This window comes from Vipera berus (assembly GCF_964194415.1).
Source record: "Vipera berus genome assembly, chromosome: 1".
Taxonomy (NCBI): Eukaryota; Metazoa; Chordata; class Lepidosauria; order Squamata; family Viperidae; genus Vipera; species Vipera berus.
Window position 1 is genome coordinate 164,633,200 of NC_138202.1, and position 21,593 is coordinate 164,654,792.

Genomic DNA, 21,593 nt, shown 5'->3' on the forward strand with positions numbered 1-21,593 from the left:
CAGCAGAGTATGTTGAATGTGCCAGTTCAGCATATGGTGGCATGTATTCCCACCCACATTGTGAGATAAGCAACAGAATCACTTGATTGCACTCAGGGTGGTGTAAATGAGGATTGCTCTATAGAAGCATATGTCTGCATTCTGTGGAAGTATACTAATAGTAGTACTAATAGGGATTGGATATCCAACTTTTGGGCATATGAGCACAGATACCTAATTAATCTGCTTATTCATTTGCAAGCGTACTCATTCCCATTTATGGGAGTCAGTGCTCAAATAAAGAATTCATTTAATGCTAAACTTTCAGATTATTTGCAATGAGACAGACTGCTGCAACGGAAAACTCACTGCTTCCATTCCCTGTTCTTGTATGAATAGGTTATTCTGTTGGAGCAGGTCACTTCCTTTCTGCAAGTAGCTCAGAAGTAATTGGAGGTGCGCCTCAGCAGGACCAGACTGGTAAAGTAAGAGGTTTTTCTTTAATGTGATGGATTATAAAAATATATTTCTGGGTAGAAAGAAATTCATAGCTTGCCGTGACACAGAAGAACTATCCGCCAGAGATACTTTTGGTGATAACTAAATAACCTGAGGCTATTTTTTCCCCCACAAATGTTTTCCCAGAACATTTTTTTTTCATGCATACATATGCTGCTTGTTTCTGTGGATGCAACTGGCAATATGTATTTGTGCAAGAGATGGCCAATGGTCCCCAGACTTTCATCCCCCAAGTATTAATAGAAGGTTCATGAAGCAATGCATTTTCATTGCTAGAGGACGTCAGACAGTGAAATGTCTAATTCAGGTCATTGCCAAGAGAGGTTACCAAGTTGATCAGTGTTGCACTTGAGTGACCCAAGACATTTTGCTGCTTGAAGCAAAGAAGGGATGATTTCCCAACTACTGATCTGTGTGCAGAAGCTGGCTGGATCAGTGGTTGAACCCTACATTGGGGGATTGGTGGGGTTTTTATGGCTGTATTTTTGGGGTTTTTATAAGTGTATTGTATTAATTGTTTTTTAATGGGCAACTATTTAATCATCTTTTAATATTTGTAACTTTGTATTTTATTCTGGCCCTGTTCACCGCCCTGAGTCCTTCGGGAGAAGGGCGGTATAGAAATATTAATAAACTAAACTAAACTAAACTGATGGAGTAACTTCCTCTATTTCAGCTAAGACAGCAAGCAAGGTTAGGCCAAATGGCTTGACAGAGGAACGGCTTGTTGCAAACCCCATTGCCTCAGCATTTGCCCCATTCAGGCCATTTCTCATTTTTCACCTTGCAGAAACACTATACATTGTTAGCTTCTTCTATTGGTAAAGAAACTTCTGGTTTTCTATTTGTTTGTTTGCTTAGGGCTTCTGATGCAGCTGACCTCTGTTGTTTATTTCAGGTTTACATTTTTAAAATTGAACCCAAACAACTGTCAATTTTAAGCGAATTTAGGGGTAAAAAGGTAACAATACTTCTACATTTATAAAGTTTGCTAACTGTCACAATACACTCATACACCTTGGTTGATTTCATGGTTAACCATTGTCTCTTTTTTGTGGGTAGTTTGGTTCTTACTTCGGAGCTACTGTTTGTGCGGCGGATCTTAATGGGGATGGCCTTTCTGATTTACTAGTTGGAGCACCCATGGAGAGTAAAGTCAGAGAAGAAGGAAGGGTTTATGTTTACCTCAACTCAGCTTCTGTAAGTATTCATTCTTGTTGAAGAGTGTTGTGTTTATTCAAATGGATAATGATCCAGTCTTAGGAACAGCTTTTTCATGATGATGATGATGATAGCTTCCTTTGGAAATAGAAATGATTAATATGTTTTAACATGGAAATTCAGTAAATTTCTAGATAAAGCGTCTATTGTGAAACTGTCAGATTACGGTAATGAAATTTTACAATGGTCCAAATATTTCAACTCTTCTTCCAGACTATGTTTTTCTTTTTACCATACATCTATAAAGAAAAGTTATGTTCTGACTGGTAGTGTTAGAAGAATCCCTTACATCTAAGCTTTGTCTGACTAATTTCTATCTTGCGTCTGGTTACCTTCGAGTGATGCAAAATATTTCCTGGAGGTTCCCCCCCTTCTTCCCCCCCCAAATGGAGGATAGTATCAAAAATCTAGGAAGTACAGCTACTTCTTTATGTTTCTATAATTTCATTTCATTTTTCATTTCATTTATTGGATTTCTATACTGCCCTTCTCCCTAGGGACTCAGGGCGGTTCACAGGGCATATATAAATAACTGTACAAAAATTAAAAGAGAATTAAACCATGCCCAATTAAAATACAGCAATAGTAAAATAATAAAACCAATTAAAAACCCATATTCCCCTTCAGGCCAGACCAGCTAACTCAAACAAGTGGGTCTTCAACCCGCGACGGAAGGATCAGAGGTCCGATGCCATCCGGAGCTCAACCGGCAGTTGGTTCCATAGTGCCGGGGCACCCACAGAGAAGGCCCTCCCCCTGGGGGCCACCAGTCGACATTCCCTGACCGGAGGCACCCTGAGGAGGCCCTCTCTGTGGGCATGCACAGGGCGGAGGGGAGTTGACGCCGGCAGCAGGTGGTCCTCGAGGTATCCCGGACCCATGCCATGTAAGGACTTAAAGATCATAACCAAAACCTTGAACCTCACCCGGAAGACAACTGGTAACCAATGCAGCTCGCGGAGCAAAGGTGTAACATGGGAGTACCGGGAAACTCCCAAGACAACTCTCGCGGCCGCATTCTGTACCAGTTGGAGCCTCCGAGTGGTCTTCAAGGGAAGCCCCATGTAGAGAGCATTACAATAGTCTAGGCGAGAGGTCACGAGCGCATGAGTGACCGTACACAGGGCATCCCGGTCCAGATAGGGCCGCAACTGGCGCACCAGGCGAACCTGGGCGAAAGCCCCCCTAGTCACGGGTACTATATGGTCTTCCAGGGTAAGTCGTGAATCTAGGAGGACTCCCAAGTTGCGAGCCCTATCCACGGGGGGTAAGAGCTCACCCCCCATAGAAAGCGATGGAACATTTTGAATGTCCCGGGATGCCGGAATGTACAGCCACTCAGTCTTGTCAGGGTTGAGTTGAAGTCTGTTCCTCCCCATCCAGACCCGAACCGCCTCCAGGCAGCGGGACATCACAGCGAGGGCATCACTGGGGTGGTTTGGGGTCGAAATGAAAAGTTGGGTATCATCGGCATATTGGTGATACCCAACTCCAAAACCACGAATGATCTCACCCAGCGGTTTCATGTAGATGTTGAACAGGAGAGGCGAGAGAACCGACCCCTGAGGAACTCCACAAACGAGAGACCTAGGGGCCTATCTCTGCCCCCCTGCCAACACCGACTGCGAGCGTCCCAGGAGATAGGAGGAGAACCACTGAAGAACTGTGCCTCCCACTCCCAATCTCCTGAGACGCCGCAGCAAGATACCATGGTCGATGGTATCGAAAGCCGCCGAGAGGTCTAATAGGACTAGGACAGAGGAATATCCCCTATCCCGAGCCCTCCAGAGATCATTCACCAGAGCGACCAATGCCGTCTCCGTGCTGTACCCGGGCCTGAAACCCGATTGGTAAGGGTCCAGATAATCCGCTTCATCCAGGACCAGAGGGAGCTGATGCGCCACCACACTCTCAACAACCTTCGCAAGAAAGCGAAGGTTGGAGACTGGACGAAAGTTGTTCAATACAGCTGGGTCCAAGGCAGGCTTCTTGAGGAGAGGTCTCACCACCGCCTCCTTCAAGACGGTGGGGAAATAACCCTCACTCAAAGAAGCAGATATAACCGCCTGGAGCCAGCCTCGTGTCCTCTCCCTAGCTGCATAAACCAGCCAGGAAGGGCACGGATCCAATAAACATGTGGTGGAGCTCAGCCTCCCCATAATCCTGTCCACTTCATCAGGGGTCACAGAATCAAACTCCTCCCAGATAACATTGACAAGGCCGCCCGTGTCCTGATCGCCAGACTCTGCCCAGCTGGAGTCCAAACCGGTCCGAATCCGAGCGATTTTATCCGACAGATGTTGACTGAATTCCTCGGCACGACCCTGCAAGGGATCCTCCCTCACCTCCTGATTAAGAAGGGAGCGAGTCACCCTAAACAGGGCGGCGATTATCTGCGGACGCGATGAGGGTAGAGAAGTAATTACACCTCGCCACCCTCATCGCTGCGAGATAAGACCTAATATGGGTTCTTAACCGCAACCGGTCGGATTCAGATCGGCTAGACCTCCAGCAGCTCTCTAGGCCCCATTTCCGTTTTGCCGTTTCCCTGTTTTGCTGTTTTTCCGTTTCCCCGTTTTGCTGTTGAAAGAATATTCATGGAAGTGAAACTGCCTGGGCATGTAACTTTTTAATGAAAATGGTTAGCTACAATGGATGGCTTCTTTTCCTCCAAATGTTGTTTGAACATTTGCATAGTCCCACTTTGAAATTGATTGGCAGGAACTGTACTTTTTAATTTCTGGGTATGGATTTTGATTTCTCAAAATTATATAAACGTAAGACACTTTCAATGAAAAGGCCTTTTCATCTTATACTTGTAATTTACTAAAGTACCCCTTCATCCAGAAGTCAAGTCACTTAACAGGGACTAAATGTCTCTAATTTAGGTTTCTCCTTTGTTTAGTCAGTTTACTTGTGTGATTATTTGGGGTGGGGTGAGGCATGACTTCCTTAATCCATTTTCAGCCTTAGTAATTTGCCATATAGAAAGTGTGACTGAATCACTCCAGTATATAGAACAATTTAATTTGGTAACGTTCCTAAAGGTTTGTGAGAGGTGCGTGCGGTTTGCAGGATACAGATTATACACCTAAAAGTAAAACAGAGCTCATCGTGATTATAATATAATACCTGGAAACTCAGGGTTAATCAAACTTACCTTTATAGGGAGCAAAGATGATGGAGCTGCAGACGGCACTAGCTGGAAGCGATTTGTATGCCGCAAGGTTTGGCGATTCCATTGCCAGTTTAGGAGACATTGATAATGATGGCTTTGAAGGTATTATTAAGTTTCTTTCAAAAGGTGTAGTAGTGTAAAGGGAAGGGTAGGACACATTGCTCAGTATTGCCTGTAAATGCAGCTGTTCTGAACCATGCCTAGAGGGATATGTAATTATTTTAACAGTGCAGAATTTTGATTCCACATTTATGTGTAGGAACTAAATCAAAACTGGTTTCTCATCTAGCACCTCCTTTAATTGGCAGTAGCTTTTTTTTTTCTCAAGAAAAAGAAGTTCCAAATTCTTAAGATCATTTTCTATGTAACTTTCAGGATGATGAATTCTGATTAAAAAAAATAATGTTGTCAGAAGGGCCTGGGTTAGGGTTTCCATTCAACTTCCTTTCCCCCGTCATCCATTTATGTCCCCTAAATCCATTGTGGTAGAACTTGAATACTTTTAGAGAATATTCAGGAAGCGTGGGACCTATTCAGGAAATGGAAGTCTATTTTGCCGAAGGAATTGGATTTCACCTGCTTTGCCTGGTATAATTTGGGATAAGCTGAAACAAATTATGTAAGAATGTACAGCAGTTGAAGTTTCTCTGCTTTACTGCTTCCCTATATTATAGAGCAGGGGTGTCAAACTCAATTCCATTAAGGGCCGCATCAGCATTGCGGTTGCCCTCAGGGGGCCGGATGGGTATGGCCAGGGTGGGCGTGGCCTACTGGGTGGGTGTGGCTAGAGTGCGTATGGCCTACTGGGTGGGCATGGCCAACTCTACATTGTTCGCATCAAGGGTGCCTATGGGGGCCTGGGCAGGAGTGGGACAGATCTGAGGGTCTCTGGCAGAAGGAGGGTCTCTGGGCCAGGGCCAAGGCAGCGGGGGCCATTCCCTCACTGTCTCCAGGATGGCTTCGCGGGCCACATGAAACCACTTCGCGGGCCGGATCCGGCCCCCGGGCCTTCTGTTTGACATGTCTGTTATAGAGTATTATACTGATCTATGAGAGCAGTTTAATTTCTATATAGAGATAGAGCAAATGGTAAGTTTCTCCTATATCTTTTAAGTTCTCTAATAATTAATTGCAAGAAAAATAGATCTAGCTTATTGGAATATCCCTCCATCGCTCTGAGGTTTTAATACCCATCTGCCTTTCTCTTCTTCTACTCAATCAAGATAGTTCCTCATGTGTCTTGTGATACTTCTATAAAAAAATAAATTGGGGGGGACCTATACTAGTGATAATTATCTTTTATTTTAAAAAAGAATTGTACGATGCAATTAATACATGGTTAATTTCATTTTCCTTTGCTTTTTGACAGATGTAGCCATTGGGGCCCCGCAAGAAAACGATTTAGAAGGCTCGGTTTACATATACAATGGCAGAGAAGATGGAATATCACCAACATTTTCACAAGTAGGTCTCTTTATATTGTCCTCGTGACTACTATTTTTAATATCTAGCTGTAACAGAGAACCCAGCTTAGCTTTTTTTTGTTGTTGTTGGTTTAAGCAGGCTCAATTGTCAAGGACCCCAGTTCAGTTCTCCAATATTTCCAGATAGGTTTGGAAAATCTCCAGCGTGGAATCCTGGAAGACAATTGCCAATCTGGACTAGATATGCTAGTAGAAATCAGTTTCTTATATTCACATTTTTATATTAAGTAGAACATAGAAGTGGAAAGCATGCAGCGTAGGAAAGCATTGACACAATTGTTCCCCTTTAACAAATACTGTGTTACAGATGCATATATGGAGTAGGTTGGGGCAGGAGAAGAGGAAGGCTGGAATACCTAACAAAGATCAAAATTGACCCATTTACAGTATTTGCAAGTGTCAGTGTTGACTCTTAGTCGAAACCCTTATTTATTTTTAATTTTTATTTTAATTCCATTTATATCCCGCCCTTCTCCGAAGACTCAGGGCGGCTTACACTCTAAGCACAAATCAATGTGCTTAGCAATAGCCTTCATTCTATGTATATGCCTTCTTATTAGGGCTTTCGCCCCCCCCCCCCAAGCGGCATTATTACAAAGTCAACTTATTGCCCCCAACAATCTGGGTCCTCATTTTACCTACCTCAGAAGGATGGAAGGCTGAGTCAACCTTGAGCCTGGTGGGACTCGAACCTGCACTAATTGCAGGCAGCTGGTGTTCCTTAAGGAGGCATTAGCCCACTGCTCCACCAAGGCTCTTATGCATGCTAACTGTATTTTGCCATTTGCTTAATAGCCCTTTCCTCTTATCAGTCATCAATGGGAAAAAGACCACTATGTATCAACCCTTTTCTATTAGCATTAAGTTGCAAATCTAAGTGAGTCATAATATCAGACTTAACGGTTCACAAACGGTCCAGCTAATTGTAGAAACAAGTTGCTTATGTTAACAATATGTTAACAGAAGCATATGCTAGGTTCCAAGGCCACCTGTAGATGCTGAAAATGTTTTGCATAAGCCATCCCTGTCCAAAGTTGTTACCAAATTGTAATTTTTAATGTGACAGAAAAAAGACAAAGTAATTGATGTCACCTGTAATTAATGTAGTTTTTAGTAATTATATCATAAATGCATTCCTTTAAATGTAGATGGAAGAAAATCCAATGCAATTTTTTTTCTGTGTCCCACCCATTACTTTTAAGAATTTGGCCCATTTTGTCTTGGCCTAATACAAGATCTGAGGATGCTCTCAGAGCAGCTTAGTGCTTACCTAATTGTAAAAGGTATTTGGGATATTGAAAAAAAAATCATCATTTATACTTAGCGCAGATTACAAACCTTCCACGTTGAAGGAAGGATGATTTTATTTTCTGTTATTTCTCTACGGCATTTACTCTGCTTTTTTATTTTTTAAAAAATCCTTGTCCCCAAACATTTTTGTTTTAATAATAATTTTTAGAGAATTCAAGGACATCAAATCAGCAACAGTTTACGCATGTTTGGTCAATCCATATCTGGGAAAATTGATGTAGACAGCAATGGGTATTCAGGTGAGTTAACTTTAGTTTGCTTTAAATCACTTGGGCAATGTTTTTTTTTTTTTAATTTCTTGCCCACCTGTCGGGGACATAAACCTAAATGAATAAATCAAAATCATTATGAACCAAGTAATAAAATACAATGGAACACACATGTTGTAACAAGCAGTTTAAAGATAGCCTGTTTATATGTAAGTGAATTAATATGCGCATGGTCCCATAGGCATCTGTTTGGCATTGAGTCTTATTGAATTAAACAAACTTTTCCAGTGCTTTAAAATTGAAGCATTGCTATGCTAATTTTTTTTTCAGACTAATGTACTGGAATTTGACAACTTAGAGAAAAGAAAATGGAAAAACAGAACCAGACATGTAATTTTATTAGAAATTTTTAGTAGTGGGGTAAGATCAAAACACTTACAAATGTAAGTGCAATATAGCTGCATGTAACATTAATATTTTGCTCCATCCTGTATTAGTAAATCAAATTTAAGTATTATTCTACTTTCATTGTAGTCTTTAGTTTCTTCTGGTTCATCTAAAGCAGGGATGTCAAACTGCCGGCCCGCAGGCTGGATGTGTCATGTGGAAGCCCCACCCACCCCATTGCCGGCAATGGCAAAACTGTCCCGATACGTTGCGCGACATCACGTGATGTCGCGAGTTTGACATGTCTGCTCTAAAGTCTAGCCTTCAAAAGTTCCATCCTATTGTTTTAAGAATTCATAATAACAGCAATTTCTTATGGGAAGGACTCTTATAATTAAATATGCAAATTCTGTGTCCTTTGAAAAGACACTAAACATGATTTAGAGCAAGGATGATGACTCCCTTGTCTCCCTAAGCTCTAAACTCACCAGAGATCACTGTCTTGTTATTGTAAGGAGCAGCTGTCTGGAACACTCATGGGCGATCTCAAGTTCTCACCTTGTCTGGAGTGAGCTGGTCTATTTGCCAATTAATTATTCAACTGCGATTGTCAACTCCCCTTTTAGTGGGGCAGTCTCTAGTTCACCATTTCTTCCCCAGAAGTTCTGGGTGAGATAATTCTTAAGGAACCTAGGAGATAAGCCACATAAGACTTTTTAGTTTATAACCAGTACTTTGAATTGGAATCGGAAGCAAATTAGTAGTTTAGTAGTCAGGCCACCACATTTTAGAAGAGTAATTAATAGTTTTTCCAGATTATCTTTAAAGGCAGTCCCATGTAGAGTGCATTGCAGTCTTTAAGTTTGGGATGCTAAGGGAATGAGTCACAGTTGTCAAAACTTCCTGATCAGAAAGGCTGAAAGGCCTGGTCGTTCAATTAATGCACCAACTGAAGTTGGGCAAAGTCTCCCAACACTAATTCTCCACTAGCTTCTCTAGCAGACAACTCCAGGAAGAGTCCTAAACAACAAAGCACTCCTATGCACTCCTTTAGGAGACTTGTGCCTCTGTCTACAGTGAACACTGAAGTCGAGATGGAGCCAGCTTGATCATGACTCCATCTTGCAAGGATTTAATCTGAACTTACTTTGACCATACCAGGTCACAGCTGACTACACAGCTTCAAGACATTGGACAAGTATCCTCATACAGCCTGGACTAGCAGTGTACAGCATCCTTCCTCCCAGACTGGCTGCTGACTTCATCAGTGGCATCATACAAACGTTAAATTGTATGAGGGAGAGATCCAGGTCCTGTTGCACTCCATACCAGAGCTTGCCTGTTTGTCTCCCAGACTGGAAAGGAGGAAAACCAATGTAACAGGGTGCCTCCAATCTACAACCTTCACTGGTGCGGTCTAGTGGTCCAGAAGAAGGCCATGATAATGAATAGTGTGGTCATATTGTGAAAAACATGTTGGGTATTGAGGAACAAGACTTGTTTGTTCTATTGCTGCTCCTCTAGATCACAGGCAGCTTGAGAACACGGTTTCATTTTTTTATGACGTAAAGGTAAAGGTTCCCCCGCACATGCTTGCTAGTCGTTTCCAACTCTAGGGGCTGGTGCTCATCTCCGTTTCAAAGCTGAAGAGCCAGCACTTGTCCAAGGACGTCTCCGTGGTCATGTGGCCGGCATGACTAGACGCCAAAGGCGCACGGAACGCTGTTACCTTCCCACCGTAGTGGTTCCTATTTTTTTGCTTGCATTTTTCCGTGCTTTTGAACTGCTAGGTTGGCAGAAGCTGGGACGAATAACAGACGCTCACTCTGTTACGCGGCACTCGGGATTCGAATTCTGCACTCTAAAAGCGTCTACCTATGAGCATCACCATAGAGAAGTCGAAAACAAATCATAAGAATGCTCTCTGAACTGTTCTCACCAAATGTTCCCGGCATTTTCTGATGAGAACAGGAGCCTGCAGGCATATTCGCTGATGTTTTAACAACCTGATTTGTCACATTGAGGGAATAGCCTCTGTGTTCAGGATTTCACTTGAGAAGTTGTAAAGAGAAGATTCAAAAGAAGAGTGAATTGAAATTAAAGAAATCATTATTAATAATACTCCCTTTAAGTACTGTCTAAATTTGACTCTTAGGAAGTATGAAGTGAAGATGTACCAGCACAGATGCTAATGATGTTGACAAAATTCTTCTTTTCCTGTATAGTGTTAGAGGTAGTTGTAATCCAATCACATTTGCAGACAGAATAAGCCTTTCCAACGATTCTGGTAAAGACTTCCTAGGAAAGCAAAGAGAAATAAGAAAGTGGACAAGACGCTCGGCATATTTACACAGCAACCAAAATTTATACCATTGTCTTCCAATACTTCCTCTCAAATATTGTGGAAAGTCCTTTTTCGATGAGAATATTTTGTTAGAACTCCTTCATTAACTGAATGTTTCCTGGAGTGATGCATCAGGCCCCTTCAGGCCACCAACAGAAGGACAGAGGGACCGTATGTTCTGTGGTGCCAGAAGAAATTAGGAAGCGTGCACGAACTTTATCCGCACATCCCTAGAGGGAAAATTCTTTTTCTTTGCCCACTGAAACTAGGATATGCTTCAAGGTCTCTTGATTTTTCCATATGTTCTTGACTGCATATGAAATTTGAAGCAGTAGCCTGTGTAAGAGAGAGAGTCAAACTGATAAAAGCAGTGCTGTGGCATCATGATACAATTCTTGCTCTTTTTCTGCATGGGGTGTTGTATAATACAGAGGCCACAAAGAAGTGGAGTTGGTGCCATGATGCCACAAGTACTGCTTTTCTCATTCTGACAAATTCAGTAAGATCCCACAGGTGCCACTGATCCAAAGTACCCAAAGGATCATCTTCAAAATGTGAAGGTCGGGGTTGGTTATGTCCAAGTGATCCCTTTCCCCTGCAGAAGCAGGGAGAATTGTAAATTACTATTTTTAAATTTTGAGCAGGAGTTTTAAATTTTTGCTACAAATAATTGCTCTTCCATTTAGAGCAGGGGTCCGCAACCCCCTGTCCGTGGACCGGCACCGGGCAATACCATGCCAGAAACCGGGCTGCACAAACAAGCGAAGCCCCATACGCAGGATTCAGGCAGCACACAAAACCATGCCCCCTCCGGTCCATGGAAAAACCTCTCTCCACGGAATTGGTCCATGGTTCCCAAAAAGTTGGGGGCCGCTGATTTAGAAATGAACTTTCTTCAGTTCACTAATTAAAACAATCAAACCATATTTTGATAAATCTGTTTCAGACATTCTAATCATAAAAAATGTATCAATGCAGTCCTGTAATTAATAATGTCAAAACAGCAATTTGATTCAGTCCAGAGATAAAGAAGAGCCAAAGAGAACATTTATAATGATTCAGTCCTCAAACTGTATTCCTGTTTTATATATATATATATATATTTACAGATGTAGCAGTTGGTGCTTTTTTGTCAGATTCTGCTGTATTACTGAGGTAGGTCAAACATATTTTAGAGTTCAGAGGCAACTGAATTAAAATTTGCAATATATATCTGATTTCATCATACTTTCTATTAAACTGTGAACTTAATCTTTAAACTCTAATATTAATATATCACTTATTTAATATATTGGGGCATTGAGATTTATTTTCCAAGCAATGGGCACCTCAGAATTTATTTATTTCACAACCATGTCTTGCATCCTAAGATATTGTCATTAGGTGTTCATTACCAATCAGTGGACGGTTTGAAGGCCAAAGGAAATGAAGCATTTCTTCAGTAAAGTATAGGTCGGGTAGGCAACCTTGGCTCTTTTATGACTCGTGGACTTCAACTCCCAGAATTCCTGAGCCAGCATGGCTCAGCTTGGAAACCTCTCTCTTTCCCCTCAGCATGGCTGGCTCAGGAATTCTGGGAGTTGAAGTCCACGAGTCATAAAAGAGCCAAGGTTGCCTACCCCTGGTATAGGTAGTCTGCTCCAGATAGAGATTTTGACTTTCAAAAGTGACTCAATGCTTCCAACCCCATCTCTATGCCTTTCTATTAAAGCTCAATCTCTGTTTGTCCTCGGTTCAGGACAATTCTGATCTTGTCTGCTTTTAAACGATAAAAAGTTAGACATGCATGCTACAAAATTAATATGTCATTTGATCCATTAGAATCTAAATCAATGTGTTTGTCTTTAAAAACAGAATGCCCAGAATTATAAATATTAATAGAGCATCTTGTGATCATGATTCCCCCCTTTTTAGGACAAGGGCAGTAATTATCGTGGAAGCATCCTTAAAGCACCCCAACTCTGTAAACCGCACCGTATTGGACTGTGTGAGAAATGGACAGCCAGCTGTGTGTGTTAATCTAATGCTTTGTTTTACCTATACTAGCCAAACCATCCCAGGTTACATAGGTAAGCTTCTTTCTTTGTGCTTAGCACTTTCATAACAAAACAAATGCTGGTGGTTAAGACAAATTTATTACTAGCTGATACATAAATCAAATCTAGTGGTTATCCATTGCTATTTTACCAGTGGTTTAAAACACATATGAGTGTTCTATGATCAGGAAATTCTGAATTCTGGTCTTGCCCCAGGTGTGGTAAAGGGTGACTGGCCAGTTGTTCTCTCTCAGAAAAAGGAAACAGCAAGCTATTTCCAAAAATATTGCCAAGAAAACTGCATAGACTTCTCCAGGTATCCCTCAAAGGCATGGGCTTGTGCACACACGTGCTCACGCGCACACATGTTAATAATTTGAAAGTAATTTATCCTGGCATGATTAGCCCACTGTATTCCTCCTTAGGGGTTATGATAATAAAATGAGGCATCGCAGGCTATGTTCCACCAAAACATGCATACGCTTGTGTACTACAATTCACTTTTCAGAACAGTGTATAAAAATGTTAAGTACATAGTCTTTTATGCATATTGTTGTATCTTGGTAAATTACAAACTTAGAGCACACTCTGGGGAAAAGCTACATGTTCTTTAAGCAGTGTTAAGTTTGTATGAGGACAGAGAACTATGTTGCGCTAAAAGAAAGACATTGACATGTCCCCATATTTACATGCACACAAACAAGCACAAACTAGATTCTGAATACACACTAAGATTTAATAATAAAAAGCGATGTTCCAAAGATTGGATAGAAAATCCTGGAAATGTAGAACCGCTTACAACTTAAATACATTGTGTATTTTAACATAAATAGCTCACCCATCAGTCTAATGAATACGGAAATGTTTCTAACCTTTTTTTAAAAACCCTTTTTCTTATTTTATTCCTTTTTTTAATCTTTACAGTATTGCTTTATAATCTAAGCCTGGATATTAATAGAAGGCCAGATACTGCAGCAAGATTTTATTTTTCCGCTAATGGAACCTCTGAGGCCACCTCTGGAAGTGTCCGGCTGTATAGCAACAACAATTTTACATGCAGAACTCATCAGGCATTCATGAGGGTAACATCGTCTTTATAGACTTGTTGGGATGGAAGTGTCCACTTGGAAAGGTCATCCAAAAAGCTGTAGCCCAGGGGTTTGCAACCTTGACAACTTTAAGGCTTGTGGACTTCAGCTCCCAGAATTCCTCAGCCAGCATGCTGGCTGAGGAATTCTGGGAGCTGAAGTCCACAAGCCTTAAAGTTGTCAAGGTTGCAAACCCCTGGGCTAGCCTCCTTCTGTCAAGGGACCTGCAGCAAGCTCTGGCCATGGTCATCTACCAAGATTTATTCAAGCCATTCATAAAAATAGACACTTTTGGTTCTTACATCGCAACTCATGTTTCCCATCTATTACAAACCAGCTCTTTCCCTCTCCTCCTGTACCTTTTGAACTTGTCGGAAGACACTCGGCTCAAGTGAATATGGTGTCAAGTATCAGACTTGTTTTTCAAATCATGCTTTTTCAATGCCTGGGAAAATAATAGCTAATTGGTGTAGTGAAAATAATATAGAGCAGATGCAAGGAAACCTTGCGGAAAATTAGAATGAATTGCAAAACCTATGAACTGATCAAAACAAACTAGTTCCTGAAAATTAGGGCAGGGAACCTGTGGGAGGACAGTCAGTGGCAGCCTATCTCCCATGCCAGGGGAATAATTTAATAATTCAGTCAACTGTGATACTTTGCGTAGATTTATTTTCCCAAGCAGTTAAACACAGTATATAGTACAACCTTCCATACTTAGGTAAACGTAAAGGAACTGTACTCATTCCAGCGTACGAGTGTAGTAATTCCTGTAGCATACAAGATTCCTGTATCTTGAATTTAGACATAAATTTACTGTTTAGTTAAGAAAGATTTCCATTATGCTCAATGGGACTTGCATCCTAGTAAAGTCAGGACTGCACCATTAATCAAAGTGAGGAATGGAGTATCGGCTTCATTGCTGCTTCAAGATTTATGCTCATTCTTCCACTGTCCTTCCTTAGTACTTCAACATAGGCAGCACTTCAACTTGCATTGGAGTACAATAAATCTAAGGGACTGAAAACATTTAAATACAACTGTCTGAGCTGTATAAATTGATCAGATAATCAGCATATAGGGGAAAGGGGGGGTATCTTTCTTGAGCAATAAAATCTCATGTGCTCCGTGTCACGAAAAATCTTAGCATGGAAATAAAAATTATGCCATAAATGTTCTTAACTATGCAATGTTCAAGCTGTTTGGCCTTGGTTTTTGCCTACCGTCGCCTGCGGTTTCCTTTTGAAGGGACTTCCTTAGAAGCAGCGTAAGAGAGAATTCAAATGTGGAGTGTACGGTGCCGTGTGAAACTAGACACCTTAGGTGTTATTTCAGGAGAAATGCCGAAAAGTAGAAATTGCTTACATTGTCGATTGGTGAATATTGTTCTCAGTTTTATGCAATTCATTTATTGGATCTCATATGCTTAGAAAGATGTAAGGGACATTCAAACTCCTATACGGGTTGAAGCTACCTATCACCTGGGACACCACGTTTTGAAGAAGAGAAATGCGGACGAACTCCATTCTCTTCAGCCAGTACTTCAGCAACGGAAGGAAGATAATATTGTGCGCAGCAAGGTATGTCTTCCTGGCTTGTATGACAGTAGAAATCTTAACAAGCTGGTGGACACCCATTGCAATGGGCTACTTTTCTGTTTCAGACCCTCGTCTGAAGGATTTGTTTTACTTATATGGGCTTTATGGTGGGTAAGAATAAAGGCCTGACTTTCCCATATTATTAGCTATACTAAACTATGGATTTTATAACATTGCTTATAGGAAGAGCACTTTCTCATGCAGAAGAGAAAGAGAACACACGTTGGTGCTAAATTCTGTAACGATTAAAACCATATGGAACTTGGGTCACGATCTGCTGTTGTGATTCATCCAATTCTTTTAATGTAACTGAGACATGACGAAGCCCCAGCCTTGTGTTTACTTTGGATGGCTCTATAAATGTCAAACTGTAAACAAACTCACCACATATTAAGCCAAATGACTGACTTTATTGCCTTAATCTACAGAACACATCAGGCAGTAGTTCAGACATGACATTGTAGGACCTCTGCTGCTGGCATAGTTTTCTGGATCAAGGCACGGTATTTTTATTTTCTGATACTCACTTTTTCAATAGAAAGGATAGAAAAGCAGTTGAACATAACAGCTCTAAATTAATACATACCTTCTAGATCAGGGATGTCAAACTGCCAGCCTGTGGGCCGGATGCGTCATGCTGAAACCGCGCCCACCCCATTGCCGGCAATGGAAAAAAAAGTCACGACACATCGTGAGATGTCACGTGACGTTGCGAGTTTGACACTGCTGCTCTAGATACTGTTGTGATGAAAGCTCAAGGGGATTTGTTTCCACATGAACTTTCCTAGTAGCATCCAACCCAAATGTCAAAATGTCTTTCTTATCACTTTGCTTTGGAAACTCTTTCATTTAATAGCAGTATTCTTTTCATCACCCATAATTTTGGTGGATCCTGTCATATGGCAGCATGATATGGTGGTCCCAGAAATTGTTTATAATTATTTTTGTTCTGAAACTGGCTAATTATTTCATTTATTGTTGTATTTTTGTATTTTTACCCAAGATAGGGCAGGGGTAGGCAACCTCGGCTGACTCAGGAATTCTGGGAGTTGAAGTCCATGAGTCATAAAAGAGCCGAGGTTGCCTACCCCTGAGATAGGGGAAATATTTCGGGGTTTGCTAGTGCCAAGTGGCCAAATTGCTTGTTTCTGGGATTTGACATCTTTACATATTTGTGTGTAGGAAAAGGTTTTTGTGGCTTTTTTACTAGACATTCTTACAAGAATACCCCATGTTTGATGTTGTGGTATGTCTGAAGCTTTATGTGGTGATAAGGGCTGCTTTGAACTTTTGGTACAGTGCCCATATATCTTTGATTGTAAAGGACAGCCTTTTTATTTCAGAAAGCTTTTCTTTAGATTTATTTCATTTAATTATTTCTTTTCTTGGTTTTGCTTTTGGATTTACTTCATAAGTTATAAAACATTTTTTTTATCTTTATGATCCCCTTTTTCAGGTTTGTCTTCTATTTTTTTTTCCAAGAAAATATTGCCACTGTAGTTATTGGTTTAAAAAAAGTGCCTAAAATGAGACTTTGGTAGAGACAGATTGGCATGAACTGCAGTAGAAGGTGCCAAATTCATGTAATTTGAAAGGCAGAGGATGATGATGTTTTCTTACGGGTTATTTTGGATTTCATGGTAATAATATTTTTGAATATATACCTTCAAAATTATTCTAAAAAGTTGTTTCTGTTCTTCTTTCAAAGTTTGTCTTTGCAAGATTTTGTACTCAAGAAAATTGTTCTGCAAACCTTCAAGTTTCTGGAAAACTTACATTTCCAAAGTAAGTCCATTATAATTGAGAGAAAATGAACAAAAGCTTTATGAACTTAGCTTTCTACCTAAAAAAAAGTTCTTTTTTAGAAAGAATGGAATCAGATATCAGAAAGTTCTGCAAAACATAAAGAATCATGTCTGAGGTTTCACAGTGGAGTCAAAGAGGAGCTGAGTAAACATGTGGAGCCTTGGAACTATATGAGAAACTGTTTATATGATTATATTCTGGAATTATTCTTTTTTTTTATTGAAAAGTTTTAACATACAGTTTATCTTTAACAATCCCCCCCTCCCCCTCCCCTCTCCCTCCCTCCCTACCCCTCCCCCCCTTCCCCCCCTCCCCCGACTTCCCAGAGCTAAATACAAGGTATAAAAAAGAAAAACAATCATAAACAAGCATATGCTAACAACCATAAGCTCTAAAATCCATCACTCTCTAGCTTATACAGGATAATACAAATCTTAATAGTATTAAATATATATAGAAAAGGAAAAAAGAAAGGAAAAAAAAGAAATAAAGAAAGAGAAAGCGAAGGAAGACTTATTCAAATGCTACATGAAACTTCTTAACCCTATATTTGTTCTGGATGTACTCAACCCATTTTCGCCATTCCATAATATAACGTTCTTGCGAGTGATCTTTCAGATAAGCCGAGATCTTTGCCATCTCTGCCAGGTCGGAAACCTTTAAAGTCCATTCTTCTATAGTCGGCAGTTCCTCTTTCTTCCAATACTGACCTATTAAAAGTCTTGCTGCCGTGATTAAATTCAACATCAACTTAGTGTCCACAACCGTAGCATCCGTAATTATTCCCAGCAAAAAGAGTTGCGGACAGAACTTTATCCTTTGCTTGAAAACCTTCTGCATATTCCACCAAATTTTTATCCAAAAGGCCTTAACCTTTTTACAAGTCCACCATACATGAAAATATGTTGCATCTTCATCACCACACCTCCAACATTTTGGTTGATAGTTCGGATACATACTTGCAAGCTTTTTAGGATCTAAATGCCATCTATAAAACATTTTATAAAAGTTCTCTCTTAGATTTTGAGCTTGTGTAAATTTTACATTCCTCACCCAAATCTTTTCCCACGTGTCTATTGTAATAACTTCTTGAATATTTTGGGCCCATTTTATCATACAGTCCTTAACAAGCTCTGTTTCTGAATCAATCTCTATCAATGCAAGATATATCCGTTTAATATGTGCTGGACCCTGATTTCTGATTTGCTTTATCAGATTTTCATCAGTCATTGTAAAACCATTTTTCTGATCTTCTTTCTGGAATTATTCTGTTAGCTTCAATACATGTTTCACTGGTCTGTTTACATATACTGAACTATTATATACAATAGTTTGCTTCTTTCCCTTAGCATGAAATGCAGACTGTTTCCAATTCAATGTTATTTGTTTAACCAGATCAATCTATCGCATTCAACAAATAATGGTTTAAAAAAATCTGGCTTGATATTATGTGTGAATGCAACAAATGCATTAATGTCCATATAGAACCCTGCATTATAATTTAACAAAAGGATACATTTTTTGAAAGAGTATAGCAACTTCCTAAGATTAGATAATATAAAATATTCCTACAACCATTTGGTGTGGTAATGCAAGGTCACCTTCGTATTGTCACCTGATTAGATAGAGCAGTGAAATTCCACTTATATGCACAGAATTCTAATATCTTCCCATGCTATTTTAGGCAGAGGAGGAATGTTATCCCTCCCTTATTCATTAGAATGCATAGACTTACCTCAGTGCAGACTTTGCATTTACTAATGGAAAGCATACATCTTTCTCCCTGGATCTTTGCATTTCTTCTGTTATAAAATTGTTACCTGTTACCTCATACTGTCTTTTGCTTCCTTCTCTGTAACAATAATTGGAGATGTAGCATTGTGAGAGTTGATTCAGACTGCGGGAACTTCAAGAAGTTTATAAAGTGCTCATAAGTGGTTTCCAGTCACTGATAAATGTAGGCGTGGATCATTCTGTAATCAAACAAGTTAATTCTGTCATCTGCGCTATTTTTGATATCTTCATCACCCATTCTTCTGTTGTGATATTTCACAGTCTTTCCATTTTTGAACATATAATAGTCTGTCAGGCCAATCTTATCTATCATGATGTGGGTTAATAGATACGTAGGCTGCAGTGATACCATCTGCAAAACTAATTTCATTAAAAAATATGTATTTTCACAGTCGTCCATAAATTAAAAGGGAAAGTAATTGTTTTTTCACATTCAAGCAGAAGTTCTGGTGAACTGCAAAATGCTTTTATGGGTTACAACGACTAGAATTTTTAAATTTCCCTTCTATAAAGGCAAAAGTTGCATGATCTGTTCTTCTATTTTCTGAATTTACCTGCCCTGTGAGTTTCTTCTTTTCAGGGCTGAATTAATCTTTTTTTTTTCCCCTCCTTAGGAAACGAGCAAACCCTTACCTTAGAAATATTTCTCTACCTGAATGCTAATCCGACTTCATTTCTCTGTTTTGCACTTCTTTTGCATTGTCTTCTTTCAGAGCCACAGCCAACTTGTAAAATTCTGCATGACGTCAAAATAATTCATTTTAAACCTTCCTTAGAAATCGACAAGTCATTCAATTCCTATTGCTCCCCTCTTTCCCATTTCTCCAGAGTCGTGTTTTCTATGGAGATGAGTTGTAGCCTGTTTATGCCTTTCTGAACCATCAAGGAATTCGTAGTGATTTGGTCTGCTTTAGAGGACTTCTGTTTTATCTCAAAAATCTCCTGGAGCTTTCAAAATCAGCTCAATTTGACATTCATCAATTTTTCCTGGATATCCTAGTTCTTAGGGTTGGGATAAAATAGGCTGAAGATTAATGCTAATATTTTTTTAAAAAAAAATATTAATTCATTAATTCATCTTTGTATTAGTTATATAGTGCCAACCCTACTATAAGTGTGAGGGATTAATCTGTTTAAATATATAAGGCAAGGAGGGAGGCTCAACATTTAGGGCAAAATGGTTAGGAAGGGAAACAGACATCTCCCTGTATTCACTGTTTCTACTTCCATGCCTCTTCCTGCTGTGAAGATTTTTTTCCAGTAGATGAAAACTACAACAACAACAACAACAAAATCTAATCATGTCATCTTTTGCTGGTAAAGAAAAAGCTCCCAACTTGAATAGTGGCAGGCAAAGGTGTAAACAAATAGGATTGGTGTTATCACATTTAGTTTTGCTTTCCACAAAATGTGAAACAGCAAATTATTTTCTCCAGATATTTATTCTTTACCTGTGAACAACATTTTTTTTCCAGCCTCCTAACTTCTAATAATCAGGAGCTGGTGGTGTCTTTTCCGACTAACAAATGCTATTAGGAGACAGACGGTTTTGTGAGCAGTTGCTCGTCAGATGCACATGATCAGGTCTATGCATTTGATGCTGCAGCTTGTGAAATCTTATCCCTTTTAATAAAATTTTGCCAGTCAGAAAGGTGCTATCAGATTTCTTCTGACATTTTGTTACATTAGGTGTCAAACTGCCGGCCCACAGGCCGGACTCGTCATGACATAAACAGCGCCCACCCCATTGCCGGCCATGGGGGAAAAGCTCCGTGATGTCATGTGACGTCGCAAGTTTGACATGTCTGCATTGGACTAATATGGCTCTCCTCCAACCATCTTACTAAGAAAGCTAGATAAGAATATTTATGATTTACACATTAATGTACACCTATGCTTTATCTGCCCATCTGCCCTTTCTAAATCAGATAACTTAATTAGCTTGAGTTGACACACACATATTTCGTATAAATTGTGTGCACCGGATTAAAGGAAGAGCAAGAAACTCTTGAATAAAGTGAACAACTGCTAGTTTGCTTTATGGATGCTTCTAATCTACCCTGGGCACTTCTTCCTCCTCCACATCACCCTGCTAACAAAGCAAAACACAACAAAGGAGAAAGCAGGAAAAGGATTATCAATTATTTATATTTGAAGAAACTTTCAAGCATACCATTAGCTAGAGATCCAGCCACTGAAATATTAGTATTTGTATTTCGCATTTTCATTTGAAACTTAACTGCTTATGTAGTACTTTTACCTTCTGTTGTCTGTCTAAGTGCCAACTTTTCCCCCCAAGGTGTTAAATGACTAATGTATTGGTCTCAAGCCAGAATGTTTGATAAATGCCTATTTCAAGGCAGCTCTTCTGCAAGTCTTAACGTTTAATGTCAAATTGAAGTTTACTTTCAAATTTTCTCAGGTGTTTCTCCCCCCCCCCCCCCCCCGCTTTTTCCTTGTTAACCTGATTTGAGAACACTGGGTAAAACATAAGATAGACATGTTCGCTCATGTGCCCAAGTCCTGTCTTTCATTAAGCTTGACTGAGAGTAAAATGAAAGACACACTGTGCAGCATAAGATAATGTATCAGCTGCATTAAAAAAGGGACATTTAACCCACAGTGATAGTGAAAGTAGC

General features: G+C 40.0%; 1 protein-coding gene across 1 annotated transcript in view; it reads left to right on the top strand.

Moving 5' to 3' along the window:
* ITGA4 (integrin subunit alpha 4) overlaps positions 1-21,593 on the top strand; it is a 54,249-nt gene that overhangs the window by 18,403 nt on the left and 14,253 nt on the right. Inside the window, exons 7-17 of the mRNA XM_081318591.1 lie at positions 379-464; positions 1,397-1,459; positions 1,561-1,698; positions 4,888-4,999; positions 6,267-6,361; positions 7,841-7,931; positions 11,742-11,787; positions 12,547-12,701; positions 13,593-13,750; positions 15,187-15,336; positions 17,063-17,139. Of these exons, the coding sequence (XP_081174717.1) occupies positions 379-464; positions 1,397-1,459; positions 1,561-1,698; positions 4,888-4,999; positions 6,267-6,361; positions 7,841-7,931; positions 11,742-11,787; positions 12,547-12,701; positions 13,593-13,750; positions 15,187-15,336; positions 17,063-17,139 (1,171 nt within the window). The remainder of the gene's footprint in view (positions 1-378; positions 465-1,396; positions 1,460-1,560; positions 1,699-4,887; positions 5,000-6,266; positions 6,362-7,840; positions 7,932-11,741; positions 11,788-12,546; positions 12,702-13,592; positions 13,751-15,186; positions 15,337-17,062; positions 17,140-21,593) is intronic.